This window comes from Lissotriton vulgaris, chromosome 2_1, assembly GCF_964263255.1.
Source record: "Lissotriton vulgaris chromosome 2_1, aLisVul1.2, whole genome shotgun sequence".
NCBI lineage: Eukaryota > Metazoa > Chordata > Amphibia > Caudata > Salamandridae > Lissotriton > Lissotriton vulgaris.
Genome location: NC_141687.1, coordinates 44,574,471 through 44,591,941, shown reverse-complemented (window position 1 = coordinate 44,591,941; position 17,471 = coordinate 44,574,471). Strand labels below are relative to the sequence as shown.

The 17,471-nt window shown below is 47.2% G+C and overlaps 1 protein-coding gene across 2 annotated transcripts in view; it reads right to left on the bottom strand.

Annotated features, from left to right (window-relative positions):
* ASIC4 (acid sensing ion channel subunit family member 4) overlaps positions 1–17,471 on the bottom strand; it is a 1,255,094-nt gene that overhangs the window by 85,938 nt on the left and 1,151,685 nt on the right. For both annotated transcript variants that reach the window (XM_086954413.1, XM_086954412.1), the window contains exon 2: positions 9,401–9,545. In XM_086954413.1, coding sequence (XP_086810539.1) covers positions 9,401–9,545 — 145 coding nt within the window. The remainder of the gene's footprint in view (positions 1–9,400; positions 9,546–17,471) is intronic.

Here is a 17,471-nt window from a genome sequence, read left to right as displayed (position 1 = left end):
TGCTTTCGGGCTAAATCCGACACTTCCGGCATGCATCTCAGGTGAGCCCCCATCGCCCGACCTGCCACGTGCGCTGTCGCGAGCCTCCCTGGCGGCACCCTCTTGCGGGGCGCGGTGGTTCTAGCGTCGTGCCCAAGCACAGCCCCCCCCCTCGCTGACAGCACGACGCTTCCTTGACCCGAGAAGGAGCTTGCAATCACACATGCAAGTGGAAGCTCAGAAACTGCAAATAGGACAGTGATACAATTAATGCAAGTTCGTGTGTTGGAACCAAGCACCACCTCGGGCTACATACCATTCCAACTTGAGGCCTTGGCGTGCTTTCCCTTTGCCTAACTTTTTAACAAAGTAATAATCAGAACAGATGCGAGAATAGGCCTGCGCTGGCCTCCTCTAAGGTTAGAATTTCTAAGCGGGGGTTTTAGGTAAATCCTAAATAGTGTATTTAAGCTGTCACTGGAGGAGCACTTTGTAAGATTTACTGGGTTGTTAATAAATAACCAATGAATTTACGCAACATACAATGGATTGCCTCTAATTGCACAATAGATAGGGGCACGGCCGCTCAGTGCACAAAGGGCTAGAATTCTTGCACGACAGACATGAGATTGTACAGACCAGTTTATTAAGGGTTTATCTAAACAAATAGATAAACGTATGGGCTGACCACCAAGGCTCTCATGCTCGACACAATATATGCTCGGTCCAGAGTAAACACTACACGCCGGTCCTGCGCATGACCTTTACTTACTTTGGTGCCGAGACGCAGGATGGTATTCATTGGCTAAGTAATGATTTTAAAATTAAAAGTCTTGTTTTGTATCTTCCATTAGCAGTGCCGAGGCATAACCTTTCCTTGACAGTAGCCAGAGAATGTAGAAAGCATTTAATGCAAGGGTACCATTCATAAGACCGTTAAAATAAGGCCCTCAGCTCAGCGGGTTTTCTCAGACTTGATGGGAAAGGAAGATATACATTCCAGAGAGTGGACATCTTTTAACAAATACCAAAGGCAATGGACTTGAAGCTACACGCCTGTTGCTCACTAAACACATCGCACGGCTGAACTCTTGCATACCCTATCCCGCTTACCTGTATCCTATTTACCACAGAAGGGTATGGAGCTCACAGGACGGATAGTAAAAGGGGTCCCATGAGCTCTCTATAGTTCTCGTCCTAACACAATTTCATTAGCCCTGAGACCACGGATATCAAGAGCAGTGCAGGTAGCACCAGAGAGCAGGCAGTCAAATTGACTTCAGCAGATAGGGGTAGCTAGTGCAACCCCTGGTTAACCTTAAAAAAGACTCAATGATCTATTCAAATTATCCTCCAAACATCAAGTGCAGAGCAGGCAGCCAAATTGACTTCAGCAGATAGGGGTAGCTAGTGCAACCCCTGGTTAACCTTAAAAAAGACTCAATGATCTATTCAAATTATCCTCCAAAAATCAAGTGCAGAGCAGGCAGCCAAATTGACTTCAGCAGATAGGGGTAGCTAGTGCAACCCCTGGTTAACCTTAGAAAGACTCCATGATCTATTCAAATTATCCTACAAACATCAAGCGCAGTTGCATTTGTTTATGCAAAGAAAGTGCAGTTGCAACTGTATTCTCTTTTAAGCCGAACAGTTACTCAGTCAACACATGTCAAGGGATCGGCTGGTGCTGCCATTCAGGTTTGCCGAGGGAGAAGTTTTGGAACGAGCCCCTCAAAACAAAAACTTTTAATTAGGCCCGTCAGAGTGAGAATTCACACTGGTCGCTGCTAGCTATAAAGATTGTATTTAACTATACTCGCACATCCCGCCCATGGACAAGATGAATCTCATTACAGATTAGAATGAACGCACATTTTATCACAGTAGATTAGACGTGTCCTCAGAGGACCAACAGCGGACCAATCATTCATGAGCACCACATGTTCTCCACCGGTCTGCAGTGTAGCCCGGGTGGAGAACATCCCCAGGCTCCCGCTGCGCGTCCGAGCACCGAACCACGGCGCTCAGCCTTAGCACAACAGTGGATGAGTAGGTAGTTCCTACTGAGTACCCAGCATTTGAAATCCCCACCCCCTGCCAGGGCAGCGTCTCATCGCTGCTTGGAAATGGTCAACTCCAGTAAGGTGAGGGCTGCTGAGCCCGCAGGTTACCCTGACATGAAACTACATTATAGCTCCATTTTAAGAATGGATGAAGACAGCTCCACAAGTAGGCAGACCCAAGTGGCTGGATCCTTGAAGAAATTAAGGCAATTTTAACGTTTATGTCTGGAAATGGAAAGATAGGAAAAGCATCTTTTGGGTTTATCATGTCCAATGTTCAAGGAATCTGGTATTGCTTCTGTTACAAAGAGCAACGCAGTATTAACAGCCCATCATCGTCCCAGCATCAGGATAAAATTTATAGGCACACCTTACGGTGCCCTGATCTGCAAATAATACAGAACAGAAGACATCTATATTAATTTGGGGGTAAACCTCCGTTAAAGCTAGAGCAACACAAAAGCAACAACAGATTCAGTTTTCTTTACTAATGTCGACCGGAAAGGACTTATCACTTAGCTTACTGACCGTATAATAGATTTATTATATTATCAGATTTTATCCAAAATCTTAGAGGCAGGAAATGCACCGGTCACACCGTAATTATTTGTTCACTGCAAAACAAGACGGACGCAGAACAGTTACACCACGCCAGGGCAAATAAACTAGTAAAAGTAACGCGATGCACCTGTGTGGCCAAGAATTACAGAGCAAATAGATCAGCACGTTGCCTCCGCCACATACACTTCCATAATAGAATAAAAAGCATATCCCCCAGCCCACATCGAGACACACCAGCATCCCCAGATAGCTTCTGTACAATAAAAAAAAAAAAAAGGTACCATTTTGGGGAAATGCAGTGCTGTATATTAGGTGGGGTGAATTACCTTCAGCTCAAAGTCAATTATGGGTTTCACAGCAAAGTCATTTATGGGATTCACAGCCAGGCGTGTCACTGTGGGAGCAGGACGCACACCTCGTGTTTCTAACCGTCAAACTTGTCTACTTTATCTAAAAAGCGCGTGCAGATTGTGTCAAGTGCCATGCCAAATTGGCACTGGTATAATAAACGTCTCTGTAGTGGGGCATTATCTCGCCCCGAAACAACCGCACAGCTAATTGTGCCTGCTAGGCAATTAATTGTTTATTAGTTCACCGTAATCACTATTAATCCATGTAAAAACTTATTATCCAATTTTATTCAAGCCCACACGCTGAGTGTACATGCCACTTCCTAATTTCTAATGTTCAAATTGTGCCCATCCAGACCTTTTGAATGATCTGACATGAGCTCTTTCTAAATGCTCAGGTAACCATTAAACCGGTGAAAAGCTATAGGAGGTTGGAAGCCCATCCTCTCCGGAGCTCCTGGGTGATTGGCTAAGGACCTCCGCTTGGAAGCAGATGGGCACACCTTAAGGGCTCATCATTATGAGAGCTTCGGGATAGGTTCGGAATAGATAGCTGCTTTAGAAGCAAGCCCTGAATATGGCCAGTTTAAGGAAATAAAACGGTTTGCATTGATCTTGGAGTTCTCCATTGTGTAGGCGGTTGAGCCGCGATTCAAAGAATACCTGCAACCCAGGGGAACTAGTGGATGTCTTTCATATCTAATTTATGAGGGCTCCTAGCACAGAGGGATGAGGAAGGACTTGAGCACCCTGAGCGGCGAATTAGGACAGTGCAGCATACACTGGCCAGAAATACCCCCCCAGACCTATTTGGCATGGGGCAGTATCACAAGGGGCATTGGAAGTCACTCACAGGCGAGTCAACGCAGCAATGCGGAAATTCAGCGAAAAAAGAGGGGTAGGTTTCATTAGGCATGGCTTGCTGCACGCCAAATCCATTGGGTGTCGGGAATCTGATGGGGTGCACCTATCCAAAGTGGGCATGGCGATCTTCCTATTAGACCTGGGTGAAGCGCTAGAAAAATCGGGGTGTAGATAGAGTAGGACTAAGGCTAGGTAGTGGGGGCCCTGGGCGCAGCGGGTGCCACGCCCAAGGCTGTGGAAAAGGTGGTAAGGCAACCCCAGGCAGGACAGGCGCAGGAACAGGACCTGAAGCCCACGTGCAAATGCACAGCGATGAGTCATATATAAGCCGAGGGGCCCTTCTTGGGGACTTGGTTCAACGGCACCCCGTTAGTCCTTAGGGCGGTTGTAAGCCTGAACAACCGGGGGTTTGCTAATAACGCCCCGCCTGGATGGGCAAGGTGTGAGTTGACTCTCCCTTGTCCGAAGGGTGGGGCAGGTGGACGATAGGTCCACCGGTGGGAGGCTGGTGCCTCCCAGGATCGACACCTGGCCAGGGCCACTGTGTCCGCATCATTGGCTCAACTTCAGGCGCCCTGCCACGAGGGGTGGCGGGGCTCAGGGGGGTCGCCTGTCAGTTAACCCGCTCTGTTATTTGTATCACAAATAAACCTGCAACTTCTTATTCCCAACTTACTTGTCTGTGTATCATTTGGGCGGTGACAGTTGTGGGAGGGCGAGGTGTACCGATGCAACTACTATGAAGGATGCCCGATGTCCCTGCAAGGGACCCCATGGGAGGGCAAACCCCGTAGTAGGGCGCAGGAAACCGAGGCCAGCCCTTGGGTGGGAAGGGGCGGGGAGGCGGGGTCACGCTAGTTCAGGCCACCCCTTCCCTTCCTTGGGAGGTTATTAGGTGAGCTCCTCCTTCACGGCGGCCTCTTTGCTGCTGCCCCTCCACCATTGTGGTCGCAAGGCTGTCCCTCGCCAGCCTTAGGCCCGTTAGCCCCTCCTAGGCCCTTTCCCTCACCCCACGACCCGGACGCAAGGCCCGCAATTTCAGCTCCCCTCCCTACCGCTCACCCGCTGAAAGGGGGGAAGTGGTGAGGGGGGTTTATTAATATTGTTTATGTTTCTTTCAGGTTGCAGGAGGTGTTACAGGGCGATCCCCCATGCAGGACAGGCGCAGGAACAGGACCTGAAGCCCACGTGCAAATGCACAGCGATGAGTCATATATAAGCCGAGGGGCCCTTCTTGGGGACTTGGTTCAACGGCACCCCGTTAGTCCTTAGGGCGGTTGTAAGCCTGAACAACCGGGGGTTTGCTAATAACGCCCCGCCTGGATGGGCAAGGTGTGAGTTGACTCTCCCTTGTCCGGAGGGTGGGGCAGGTGGACGATAGGTCCACCGGTGGGAGGCTGGTGCCTCCCAGGATCGACACCTGGCCAGGGCCACTGTGTCCGCATCATTGGCTCAACTTCAGGCGCCCTGCCACGAGGGGTGGCGGGGCTCAGGGGGGTCGCCTGTCAGTAAACCCGCTCTGTTATTTGTATCACAAATAAACCTGCAACTTCTTATTCCCAACTTACTTGTCTGTGTATCATTTGGGCGGTGACAGTTGTGGGAGGGCGAGGTGTACCGATGCAACTACTATGTCAAAGGCGCCGGGGAGGTCCATACACACAAGATGATGGAACCCCTCGTGGCCTTGACATATTCACCTATAATCAACCCAGGCGTGTTCATTAAAGACACAAGTCCAACCTTTCAAACAAGTGCTTCCCGTTCAGGTAAGCATGGCGGGGCCGCTGCCTGCTCGCCCTGGTGCAGGCTGCCCCCTGCGGGTCACTTCTCTCCTCGTCTCAGGGGTTGGCAGCTGATCAGTGGTTGGTGACCACAACTGCAGCCAACAACCACTGCAACATGCCATTGTGATTTGTAATTAGGGGGCAGGGGGTGGTGGGCGCTCCTCTGACCGCTTCTAATTCTGATTTTAGGTAGGACTTCCTGTGTTTGACTGTGAATTCATGGACGGAGGCCAGGAAGGGACATCAGACCTCCAGCTCCACATTTCCTCTCCCAATGGGAACGTTTTTTTAAAAGAACAGCCCTTTTGTGATCCAAACCCTGTGGTTTTGTGCGTCGCAGGGTTTACGACAGTGAAAGGGTTCTGTAAACATGGGGCACTCCTTACAAATAACTTCATAGGTGCTTATTGTTTGGCGGCGACTCTAGACTGAGGCCTCAGAGAGGGCAGGACACAGCATGCCCAGCCTGGCTCACTGGACGACACCGAGTGACCCTGGACATATTGCTCTGTTTTCTTTTCCAACAAAACTTCTATCGATAAAACTGATTGGCACAATAACTTTACAGCTAGTAAAAATCCAACTTTACAGCTAGTAAGCCCAGAAATAATCAATATATTTCAGCCTTTTTTTGACTTTAAAATTAAAATACATTAATTTCGATGAGGGTGCATAATTGTATATAAGGGCTATTGAAAAGAGACACAAAATCATGATACAATGCAAGATTTCTGGAATGTTAAGAAGAAATTCACGCTATATCATTAATAGAACCGGCAGGAATCTGCCATGGTCTGCTAGAAATACATGCATGAACATGGAAGCACACAATTTACTATTGCTCATGAAGCACTCAGTTACTAGTGAACATGCAACCATGCCCTTACTGGTGATCATGAAGCTCAAAGTTACTGTGGAGCATGAAAGCACACCCTCACTAGTGGACATGAAGTGAGCGGTTACTAATGACCGTGCAAGCGCACCCTTACTAGTGAAAATGAAACACACACTTACTGGTGAACATGCAAGCACACGCTCCCTAGTGAACATGAAGCACACACTTATTGTTGAATGTGCGCACTTACTGGTGAACGTGCAAACACTCACTCCCTAGTGAACATGAAGCACACAGTTACTGGTGAGTGTGCAAACACACCCTTGCTAGTAAACTCGAAGCACACAGTTGCTGGTTAACATGCAACTATGAGTGATCATGAAGCTCAAAGTTACAGTGGAGCATGAAAGCACACCCTCACTAGTGGACATGAAGCGAGCGGTTACTAATGACCGTGCAAGCACACCCTTACTAGTGAAAATAAAACACAAAATTACTTGTGAACATGAAGCGTGCAGTTACTGGTAAACATGCAAGCACTCCCGTACTAGGAAAAATGAAGCACAAAGTTACTTGTGAGCCTGCAAGCACAGCCTTACTAATGAACATGAAGCATACAATTAATGATGAGCGTACAAGCACACCCTTGCTAATGAATATGATTCACAGTTACTGATGATAGTGCAAGCACACCCTTACTGCTGAACATGACGCGCAATTACTGGTGATAGTGCAAGCACACCCTTACTGCTGAACATGAAGCACAATTACTGATGATAGTGCAAGCCCACCCTTACTGCTGAACATGAAGCACAATTACTGCTGATAGTGCAAGCACACCCTTACTGCTGAACATGACGCGCAACTACTGGTGATAGTGCAAGCACACCCTTACTGCTGAACATGAAGCACAATTACTGATGATAGTGCAAGCACACCCTTACTGCTGAACATGACGCACAATTACTGGTGAACATGCAAGCACACCCTTACAGCTGAATATGACACACTATTAATGGTGATAGTGCAAGCACACCCTTACTGCTGAACATGAAGCACAATTACTGGTGATAGTGCAAGCACACCCTTACTGCTGAACATGACGCGCAATTACTGCTGATAGTGCAAGCACACCCTTACTGCTGAACATGAAGCACAATTACTGGTGATAGTGCAAGCACACCCTTACTGCTGAACATGAAGCACAGTTACTGATGACAGTGCAAGCACACCCTTACTGCTGAACATGACGCGCAATTACTGGTGATAGTGCAAGCACACCCTTACTGCTGAACATGACACACAGTTACTGGTGATAGTGCAAGCACACCGTTACAGCTGAACATGAAGCACAGTTACTGGTGATAGTGCAAGCACACCGTTACTGCTGAACATGAAGCACAGTTACTGATGACAGTGCAAGCACACCCTTACTGCTGAACATGAAGCACAGTTACTGATGACAGTGCAAGCACACCCTTACTGCTGAACATGACGTGCAGTTACTGGTGATAGTGCAAGCACACCCTTACTGCTGAACATGAAGCACAGTTACTAATGATAGTGCAAGCACACCCTCACTGCTGAACATGAAGCACAGTTACTGGTGATAGTGCAAGCACACCCTTACTGCTGAACATGAAGCACAATTACTGGTGATAGTGCAAGCACACCCTTACTGCTGAACATGACGCGCAGTTACTGGTAATAGTGCAAGCACACCCTTACTGCTGAACATGACGCGCAATTACTGCTGATAGTGCAAGCACACCCTTACTGCTGAACATGACGCGCAGTTACTGGTGATAGTGCAAGCACACCCTTACTGCTGAACATGAAGCACAGTTACTGCTGACAGTGCAAGCACACCCTTACTGCTGAACATGACGCGCAGTTACTGGTGATAGTGCAAGCCCACCCTTACTGCTGAACATGAAGCACAATTACTGATGATAGTGCAAGCACACCCTTACTGCTGAACATGACGCGCAATTACTGCTGATAGTGCAAGCACACCCTTACTGCTGAACATGACGCGCAAGTACTGCTGATAGTGCAAGCACACCCTTACTGCTGAACATGACGCGCAATTACTGATGATAGTGCAAGCACACCCTTACTGCTGAACATGACGTGCAATTACTGGTGATAGTGCAAGCACACCCTTACTGCTGAACATGAAGCACAGTTACTGATGACAGTGCAAGCACACCCTTACTGCTGAACATGACGCGCAGTTACTGGTGATAGTGCAAGCACACCCTTACTGCTGAACATGAAGCACAATTACTGATGATAGTGCAAGCACACCCTTACTGCTGAACATGACGCGCAATTACTGGTGATAGTGCAAGCACACCCTTACTGCTGAACATGACGTGCAATTACTGGTGATAGTGCAAGCACACCCTTACTGCTGAACATGAAGCACAATTACTGGTAATAGTGCGAGCACACCCTTACTGCTGAACATGGCGCACACTGTTTCAGGTGAACGTGCATGCACATCCTTGCAAATGAGCATGAAGCACACAGTTACAGGTGAAATTGCAATTTTACAAATTTTACATATTTTGTGTTTTTATAAAGTTTTATAAATGCATTGTGTATACTTTTATGGTTGTAATAACCCGCATAAAGTTTTAATGACTGACTGACAGGTGAACATGCAAGGACACTCTTGCTGGTGAACATAAAGCACACATTACTGGTGAGTGTGCAAGCACACCCTTGCTACTGAGCATGAAGCACACAGTTACAGGTGAACGTACAAGCACACCCTTACTTCTGAACTTGAAGCACAGTTACTGGTGATAGTGCAAACACACACTTGCTAGTGAACTCAAAGCACACAGTTACCCGTGAACGTGCAAGCACACTCCTACTAGATAACACGAAGCACAAAGATGCAGGTGAACGTGCAAGCACACACTCACTAGTGAACATGAATCGCACACTTACTGGTCTCCCTCCAGATGGGCAGGTACTCCTCTTGCTGGATGTCCAGCATGATCTCCAGGCCGTTGCCCATGCCGCCCTGGCGGGTCATCTTCGGGTGGCGCTTGTCTGCGTTGAAGGTGTAGCACTTTCCGTACCTGGTGTAGACCTACAAGAGAGACACAGTGGAGGTGAGTGCGAGGTACAGAGACACCTTTCACAAGAGGTACAGAGGACTGAGGTGACCAGTGTCAGAGTGGTGACACTCTGCATGGGCCACTGGTCAGAGGCATGCTGCCTGCCCTGGCAAGGGCACCGCAGGGAGACAAGACACTGCCCTGTGTGCTGGCCCCTGACCATACATGGAATATGCTACACTTTGGCGCTCTCAGGAAAATCATGAAACAACCTTTTATGGGGGCCCCTAAAGAAAACAACGAATCTACCTTCCAGGGCCCCGAAAGGATAAAATAATCAAAGATTCAAAGATGGCGTCTGGTACATACATGCACAATGCACACCAGAGGTGCACACACGAGAACTATGGCTCTTAACCTGGGGTCTGCAATGACCCCTCAGGGGCCCTCCACTACTGTTCAGAAAATTCAATGATATTAGCAGATTATTATAGTACATATATGTACACATACTGAAGCAATGTACACGCGCAAATACAGCAACAGAATGCAGCAGCACAAGTGGGTGGCATCACTTGAACGACTGCTGTGCGATTACAAAAAAAGCCACCATTAGGAACAACAAGCATTTACAATGCAATGGTTTCGCCTTTGGAAAAGTTAGAGTTATTGGCATTGTATATGCCAAAATTTGTATTTATGTTTTTGTTTCGAAAACAGATAAGTAAATGGCATTGTCATTTACATTGCCATTACCTTTTTTTTGCAGTCACTTGGCACTCTCTAGCACTCCCTAGTACTCTTTTTGCACTCTGCATTTCATATGCACTCCCTGTTCACTCTGCACTCCCTATGCAGCACTCTGTATGCACTCTGTACTCTATATGCACCCTACACGCTCCACTTCCTATGCACTCCCTATGCACTCTGCACTTTTTATGCAGCACTCTGTATGCACTGTGCACTTTGTATGCACTCCACACTTCCTATGCACTCTGCACTCTGCACTTCCTATGCACTCTGCACTTATCATGCACTCCCTATGCACTCCCCTGTGATTTTGTGTTTTGTGAATCAACCTATTTGTATCTAGGTTTGTATGCAAAATCAAATTGTATTTGTAAAATTGGGTGAGCTAATTGTGATCACTTTTTTATGTAATCTTGGTACATCAAGCCCTAATTTATCAATGTTGTGTAGTGTCAAATAACCAGTGGTTGACACTCAAGCTGGTCATTTCTTGACCGCAGGCACCAAATCACCATAACAATGGGAGAAGGAAAAATCTGCATATGCAATGCGCATCAATGTCACTTCATCATAAGAAGCACTTTCACAGCCTTCTTCTGCCCTCTATTACAGTCACAGGTGAAATAAAAATGTAGTAATGTGTATTTAATATGCAGGTAAATACAAAATTCTCACTGCATATGTTCCTATATAAACAACATGCTGGGGTCTAAGAAGCTTGTGATCATATTTTGTTTTCACTGGTGTCCTGAAAAGGCCTCCTGATTAACAGAGCACTATAAAAAATAAATATTATTTCAAATGGAAGTGTGAAAGAACATTCAAGTTATTTTACTAAGGTAATTCACATGAATATTTTCCATGTATTTAGGAACTGACCATATGAATTAGTCAAAAAGACATTTTAAAACAAGGGTTGCACTTGTTTGGTGTATTTAAAAGGGTGAGTTTTTCAACAAGTAAATGAATTGCCATGAATGTTATAATGCGTGAGAGCTACAGGTATAAAAAGTGAGAGATGGCTTCGAATTGCAGTCTTATATGCCTCTGACACCCCACCATGGTGCCTTCGAAATGTCGAATACTTTTTAACTTCTTGTCTTACTGTAAAAATGTACCTGGCCATACATGAGCCTTGCGCATGGTCAGCCAGTAAACAATATAAAATGTCATCCCTCAATTCTTGGCCACTTATCATAAATCATAGGTGGGGTAGAAATGTCACAAGCAATTTTAACCTTGTGCCTAAGGTTGCATGCAGTAGAAAAACTGATTATTGCTTTGTCACAGAAAAAAACATGGCAGCAGAGGTACACAGGGAGTGGTATTAGACTCGTCCAATCCCCGTAAGCAAATTTTTGTAAACATGAATGGGAAACTGTGACAATACAAAATGACGTGTACACAATGGAGGGAAATACCAGATTACTCTCGATTTAGCTAGCTATTTTGAGCATTAGCCTTGCCATTCCTCAGTGATGGCTTCCATACTAAACAAGCATTGGGAAAGCCAATTGGTGTGGTGCTGCTGCCAGCCTTTTGGTGTAGTCAGTGATTATTTTGTTTTGCCATCGTTTTTACAAACCTTTATATTGAGGAAGCTGGTGGCCCTCCTCCGTCTAACAAACAAATGGCTAATAACAAAAATACTTTCTGGGTAACAGAAATCAAACATTGCCATGGTAGCCCAGGGCACTAAAGAGAACTACTTTGTGTGTGGATAGGCTTCTTCTGAGAGGGCAGAATGGCGCAACTCTCAGTGAAGTTAGCCAAGGGGTGAAGCTTGCCTGACCCTTTGCCACAAGTTGTGCTCTATAGTGGGCAGAAGAAAAATGTGAATGACACAATATCAAACCAATGGATGATGAGGAGAAGCTGAAAGCCCCTTGAGTAACTGTACTGTACATATCATTTTAGGAAAATCAAAAGAGCAAAGCTAACTCCAGACCTAAAAACGTATCTTGTCTACTTTAAAACTATTCAGTCAAATTCAAACCAAGAATTAATCAAAGATAAACTTGAACGTCCAACCCTGATAACTAGTAAGTCCCTGCTTGCCATTCACTAGGCTCTACCACAACCTGAACCACTGCGCACCACCAGCAGGCACGCCACCCACATTCAGACAGGAAGACCCATATGAGGCCCTCCCTTGGTGTCGCTACGCTGACATGCTGCTGCTCTGTTCATTTCCAACTCACAGCTATCTGCAATGCTAAACACATCCTACTGCACTCTCAGACGTCACTCCCTTTTCCGGCCACCAAAGAACACACGACCTGCTAAATTCTCGAAAATACCAATGCCGGCCTCTGAAATTTGTGTTTGTCAACAGAAATATGGACATTCTATAATCAGCCGAATACTGCTACGCGTGGTTGAATATTCAGATATAAAAACTGCAGTATTATATGTTAATATGCAACACTGAATATTTCCTGTCGGATAAGAGACGGCATCTCAGTTTGCTGGACAAATGCCCCGTCACTCAAATCGGTCCTGATAATATTGATGTCTCTGCAACCAAAGGGGCACTTTGCAAGCGGTAAGGAAGTGTACTAATGGCGTCATTAATTTGATTTTAGCACAGGGTCCATAGCTCTTGATTCTATGATTCTGTCACAGGAAGAGCTGGATGTCACAAACCACATTCCAATGAGCCTTCATTCGCCATATTCGATTCCCAAACTGCATGATGTGTTTGCGCATAGTATAGTATTTTATGATGTATAGAAGTGCGTCACATGCTGAATGTTAGGCGGTATGTGTTTTTTAAGCAAAGCACAAATACACTGAGTGAAACATATAGGTTTATGGCTTGTCATTACGTGGCATGTCGGTCGTATTACGTGAATGCAGCGCACGGACTTCCTATCCCCCTGCGCTAGTTATGTTACTTTATAGGGCCAATGATGATTTGCGTCAGAAGTGAACTCAGCACAGAAGCAAAAAACATTATCACTGCAAGTGCAGCGAGATTGGAAATAGTAGGCACAGTGGCGCACAACTCTGACACCAACACTTTCCACGCGTTCCCTCAGAGTCCGCCCCTTCTGCCCCCACAACCCGCCCGTCGAGCTCACCTCGCGTGCCCATAATGCTGCCCAGTTTCTCATCAGCATACCTGTGCGCCACATGCAGACTCCCAGACAGCGACCGTCACGTGTTCCCAAAGACTCACCCTCGCAGGCACGGCCCCCGTCGCAGCTCCCACTGGCCTCCGCTGACGTCGAGGGTTCCCCCGGAGTCAGCCACTCACAGCGCGGCTCCCGGGGCAGATCCTGATGACGCGGCGAGGCTCCAACCAACGGCGGCGCAGCTCACGGGGACAGGCCCACTGCAGCGGCCAATCAGAGCGCGCCTCTGCCGACGAGCCTCCGAAAAGCCACCAATGCGGTCGCAGCCCCTTCGTGTCTCGGCCAAGGTGCCGAGCAGCTGCCGGTTGACCCCCGGGCGGATAAAAAAAATGGCGGCAGCACCTACGAGGACACGGGGGGGGGCGGGAGAGGAACGGACGGCGGGAGGGGGCGGGAGAGGACACAGGGGGCGTGAGGGGGGCGGGAGAGAACACGAACGGCGGGAGGGAGGCGGGAAACGTGCCGGGGGAAAAACACTCACGATGCCCAGGACAGCAGCAAGCACGGCCCGGCCGGAGGAGACTCGGGGGCGTTCCCGGCGTCGCGTGACGTCGGCAAAAGCCAAAGAATCTCGGGAACGCCCCCGTGTCTGGTCCGGCATTGATGGACAGGCCCCTCGTCCAATGGCTAGGCTCCATTTATGGAGCTAGCCAATGGGACGGGGGGGCGTGTTCCATAGTGCTTACTATACTCAATAGATTTCTCTGGAGGAGGAGCCTAACGGCTCCGCCCCCCAGCGAAACCTAAAAAAGGACATTGTAATACTGGAGTCCGGCGTATTTAATCGTCTTTTAGAAATAAAACCACATTTACAAAACCTTTCCCCTAAAATTACGATTTAGTTTTTTGTATTTTTTTTGTTTGTGAATTAAATCAAATATTTCATAATTTGCGTATTTCGTAATTTCATTTATTCTTGCTCCTCTATCGAGATTTAAATGGTAGAAATTCCTCTGGCTGAATATAACCATGAGTGAGTGTGAGAACTCTCGAGTGATATTACATTTACTCCCAGACCCGCCCTGACCACCTGGAGTGAAAAGGAAAACAAGACAGACTTTCGAAGCGACAGCATCAGGCGCCCTGGGACACCGCGGAGAATGGACCGGACAGCACTGCTACCCGCAGTGCTGTGCTGGACAATACCCTGGAGAAATGCTGAGGGTGGGGGGGGGGGGGGGTAAATTCACGGAATTTGCTTAATATTGAGAAATTCAGTAAAAATTATGCGAAATTTTGTGAAATGGAAAACCAGCATTTAGCCCTATATTGTGGTGCAATGCGCATCGTCTCACGTTTTGGATGTGAGGACGCATTTCATGCTAACAAATAATGCAAAAAAAACAAGTGCCCTTTGCGTTATGGTTGTTTGTCTTGTTCTTGTGTTAATCGGCTAAAATGTTTGCATTACCCCAACCTAATAAAATGCCATGTGGCGTAGTGGTGGAATTTCACCAAATTGCACCTGCATACTGGTAATTTCTCCTGGGCCTAGGAAATGCAGCCCACAGAGCAGCTGGAGTCTGTCAATCTCATCAGGATGGCTCCGCCTTTCATCCTTCCAAGACTGTCCAATGAACAACCACCCTAGCTGGGTAACAGATACATGCCCTCATGTATGGGCGTTGATGTAGGGCAGACATCAAAGTGAAAGGGCGGGAATGCACAGTATTGATCCAATACCGTGCCTTCTTGTCCTTCCCCCAGCGGTGGAGCTGTTTCGGCAGCCTAGCGCCAACGTAGGCACCCTTGCACCATGGGCACGGGTGCCTGTGTTGTTGACAGGATTGCTTTGTACAGGAAGGGGCACCTTTCTGCACAAAACCAATTCTGGGAGGCGTTTTTCTCTTTGCAGAATGCAGCGCACACGGAAAGAAGAATAACTGAGAAAAATAAAATTATTTCTCCTCGTTACGCCTCACCTCGGCAGGCGTAAGGTTTTGGCGCTTCCCCGGGTTTACATGGTCTTGAAAATCTTTGGAAGCATCAAAATCCATGGGTGTTGCGTGGGAACGCCCGCCGCAACGCCCATGGTATGCCTCCCGAGTGCAGAGTAAGGCAACGCAGCGATTTGTGCTGCCTTGCCTTATTCCATATCTATTAGGCCGTCCAAAGACACGCAAAGTGACTTTGCGTCGCCTCATAGATATGATTTTGTCGCTTGAACCGCCGGGGCGACACAAAAAGTGACTCTCCCAAGACGGAAGGGTCTTATAAATAATGCACTGTGCAAACTCAAATTACCATCAGTGACATATTTGGGGACAGGAAAGCTTTGTTGTGTTCAGAACAAGATCAAGTGCATTTTACACATTTTGATTGGCACCAAGAAAGGGCCCCGTTTACATGTTTACCATAAATCTGAAATCAACAGAGCCGGCTCGTCTTTCCCGTTTGAGGAAAAGTCCTTTTTTGGTAAAGCGGGCATCTAATGCTGCGGAGCCCACTGGTAACCCCTCAGGCGCAGTGCTTAATTTGTAAAATAATGAGTTGTGGTGACCAATGCCCTCTTCGGCAGGTCTCTGACAGCGCACAGGAGACCGGTCCAAATTCATCTTGCATGGACTTGAAAAACATAAACACAACCTTTCTCTGGAAAATGTCTGTCATAGACCCCCACACATCACCAACATCGAAAATAAATTAAAAGAAAACAATATTTAAAGAACTCTGAGGCATATTATCAAGGAACGGCGTTAAAATTATCGCTGCTTTGGCGGCAGGGAACTGCCACTAAAACGGCGATAATGGGCTTGATAATCTGCCCGAGAGAATTCCAATAGAAGCCCAGGTTAACACCAGATGGGAATGCTGGAAGTGTCTCTACTAGGGGGGGGGGGGGGGGGGGGGGAGGCTACACGAGGCTAAAGAGGCCAAGAAACACAAAAGAACCATGCATGGCTTCAATACAGATTGGAGAAAGACACAGTTTAAACCTGAAAAATACAGTTTCAATACAATGTTGTGTTTGCAAGTTAATGTTGTTATAGGTGCAAAGCATTTAATTATAAAAACAATCTTTACCAGGTGAACTGTTTGGTTATGACGCCAACAATTGCAGCCGACCAGAGTCCCTACAAAAGTGGAGATTGCAGAGTTTTCTCAGGCTCTAACGCATCTGTTCGAAACTCTCTTTCGTGACCTGGTATGTTACTGAATACCTTCCATTCTTTAAGTTGCAAAAATGGTATCTTTTCTCCAAATACTTATGATTTGTGAATAAATATGTTAAACGTTGTGTCAGTCTTTCTTTTTTTTTTTATACCTACTTTACACTTATTAAGGTGTGCACACTAGCGTGACTACCTCCCACAAGGTGATTGTTGTGTCGGGTGATTGGGGACAGGATGGCCCTAGGGAGATCTTGCTGGGACCTACACTCAGGGGCATCTAATCCTGACTAGGCCTTGCACGTGGCCCTAGAATAAACTCAGCCGGACACTGGGAATAGGTTTGCTTGCTCGGTCGGCGCGTATCTCTCTGAACGCCCTCGCACGTGCTCGACCTCTTTTTATTATAGGACGGTCACATGACCAACACGTCCAGCCCTCGGGACACCGGGGGCTGACCTTCAGGAACATAACATTCCTCCTAAAATAAGGAAAAACCAAAACAACTGCAAACATTAGAAATATACTTCAACCATAACTTTTATCACTCGGGAACATTAGGACCGAGGCCTTCAGCGTCCTTTAGATGCCAGTGCATTCAGTTCAAACATCACGTGCATATATGTAAATGGGAACAGTCTTACGTGAAGTAATATCTAAGCCAGCCTGAGGGGGTGGGATTGTCACGTAGCTGGCGTTGGGACCCCCGATGAGTCATCAGTTCCGTTCCAACCTCCACTTCGTGTCTTGGCGCCTCTCTGTCGACCCCCTCCGGATCTGGGGCCTCTTCCAGGGCCTCCGCGTCACCTCCCACTTCTTCGCTAGAGACCTGATGCTCGTTGCTCGGCCTGACCTCGTGCCGAGATGTTGATTCACCAATCGGCAATATAGTTGCAGTTTCGGTTTGTTCGCCGCCTTGCTGGCGCCTTGGCTCGCTGCTTGAAGGATGATACAGTTTGAA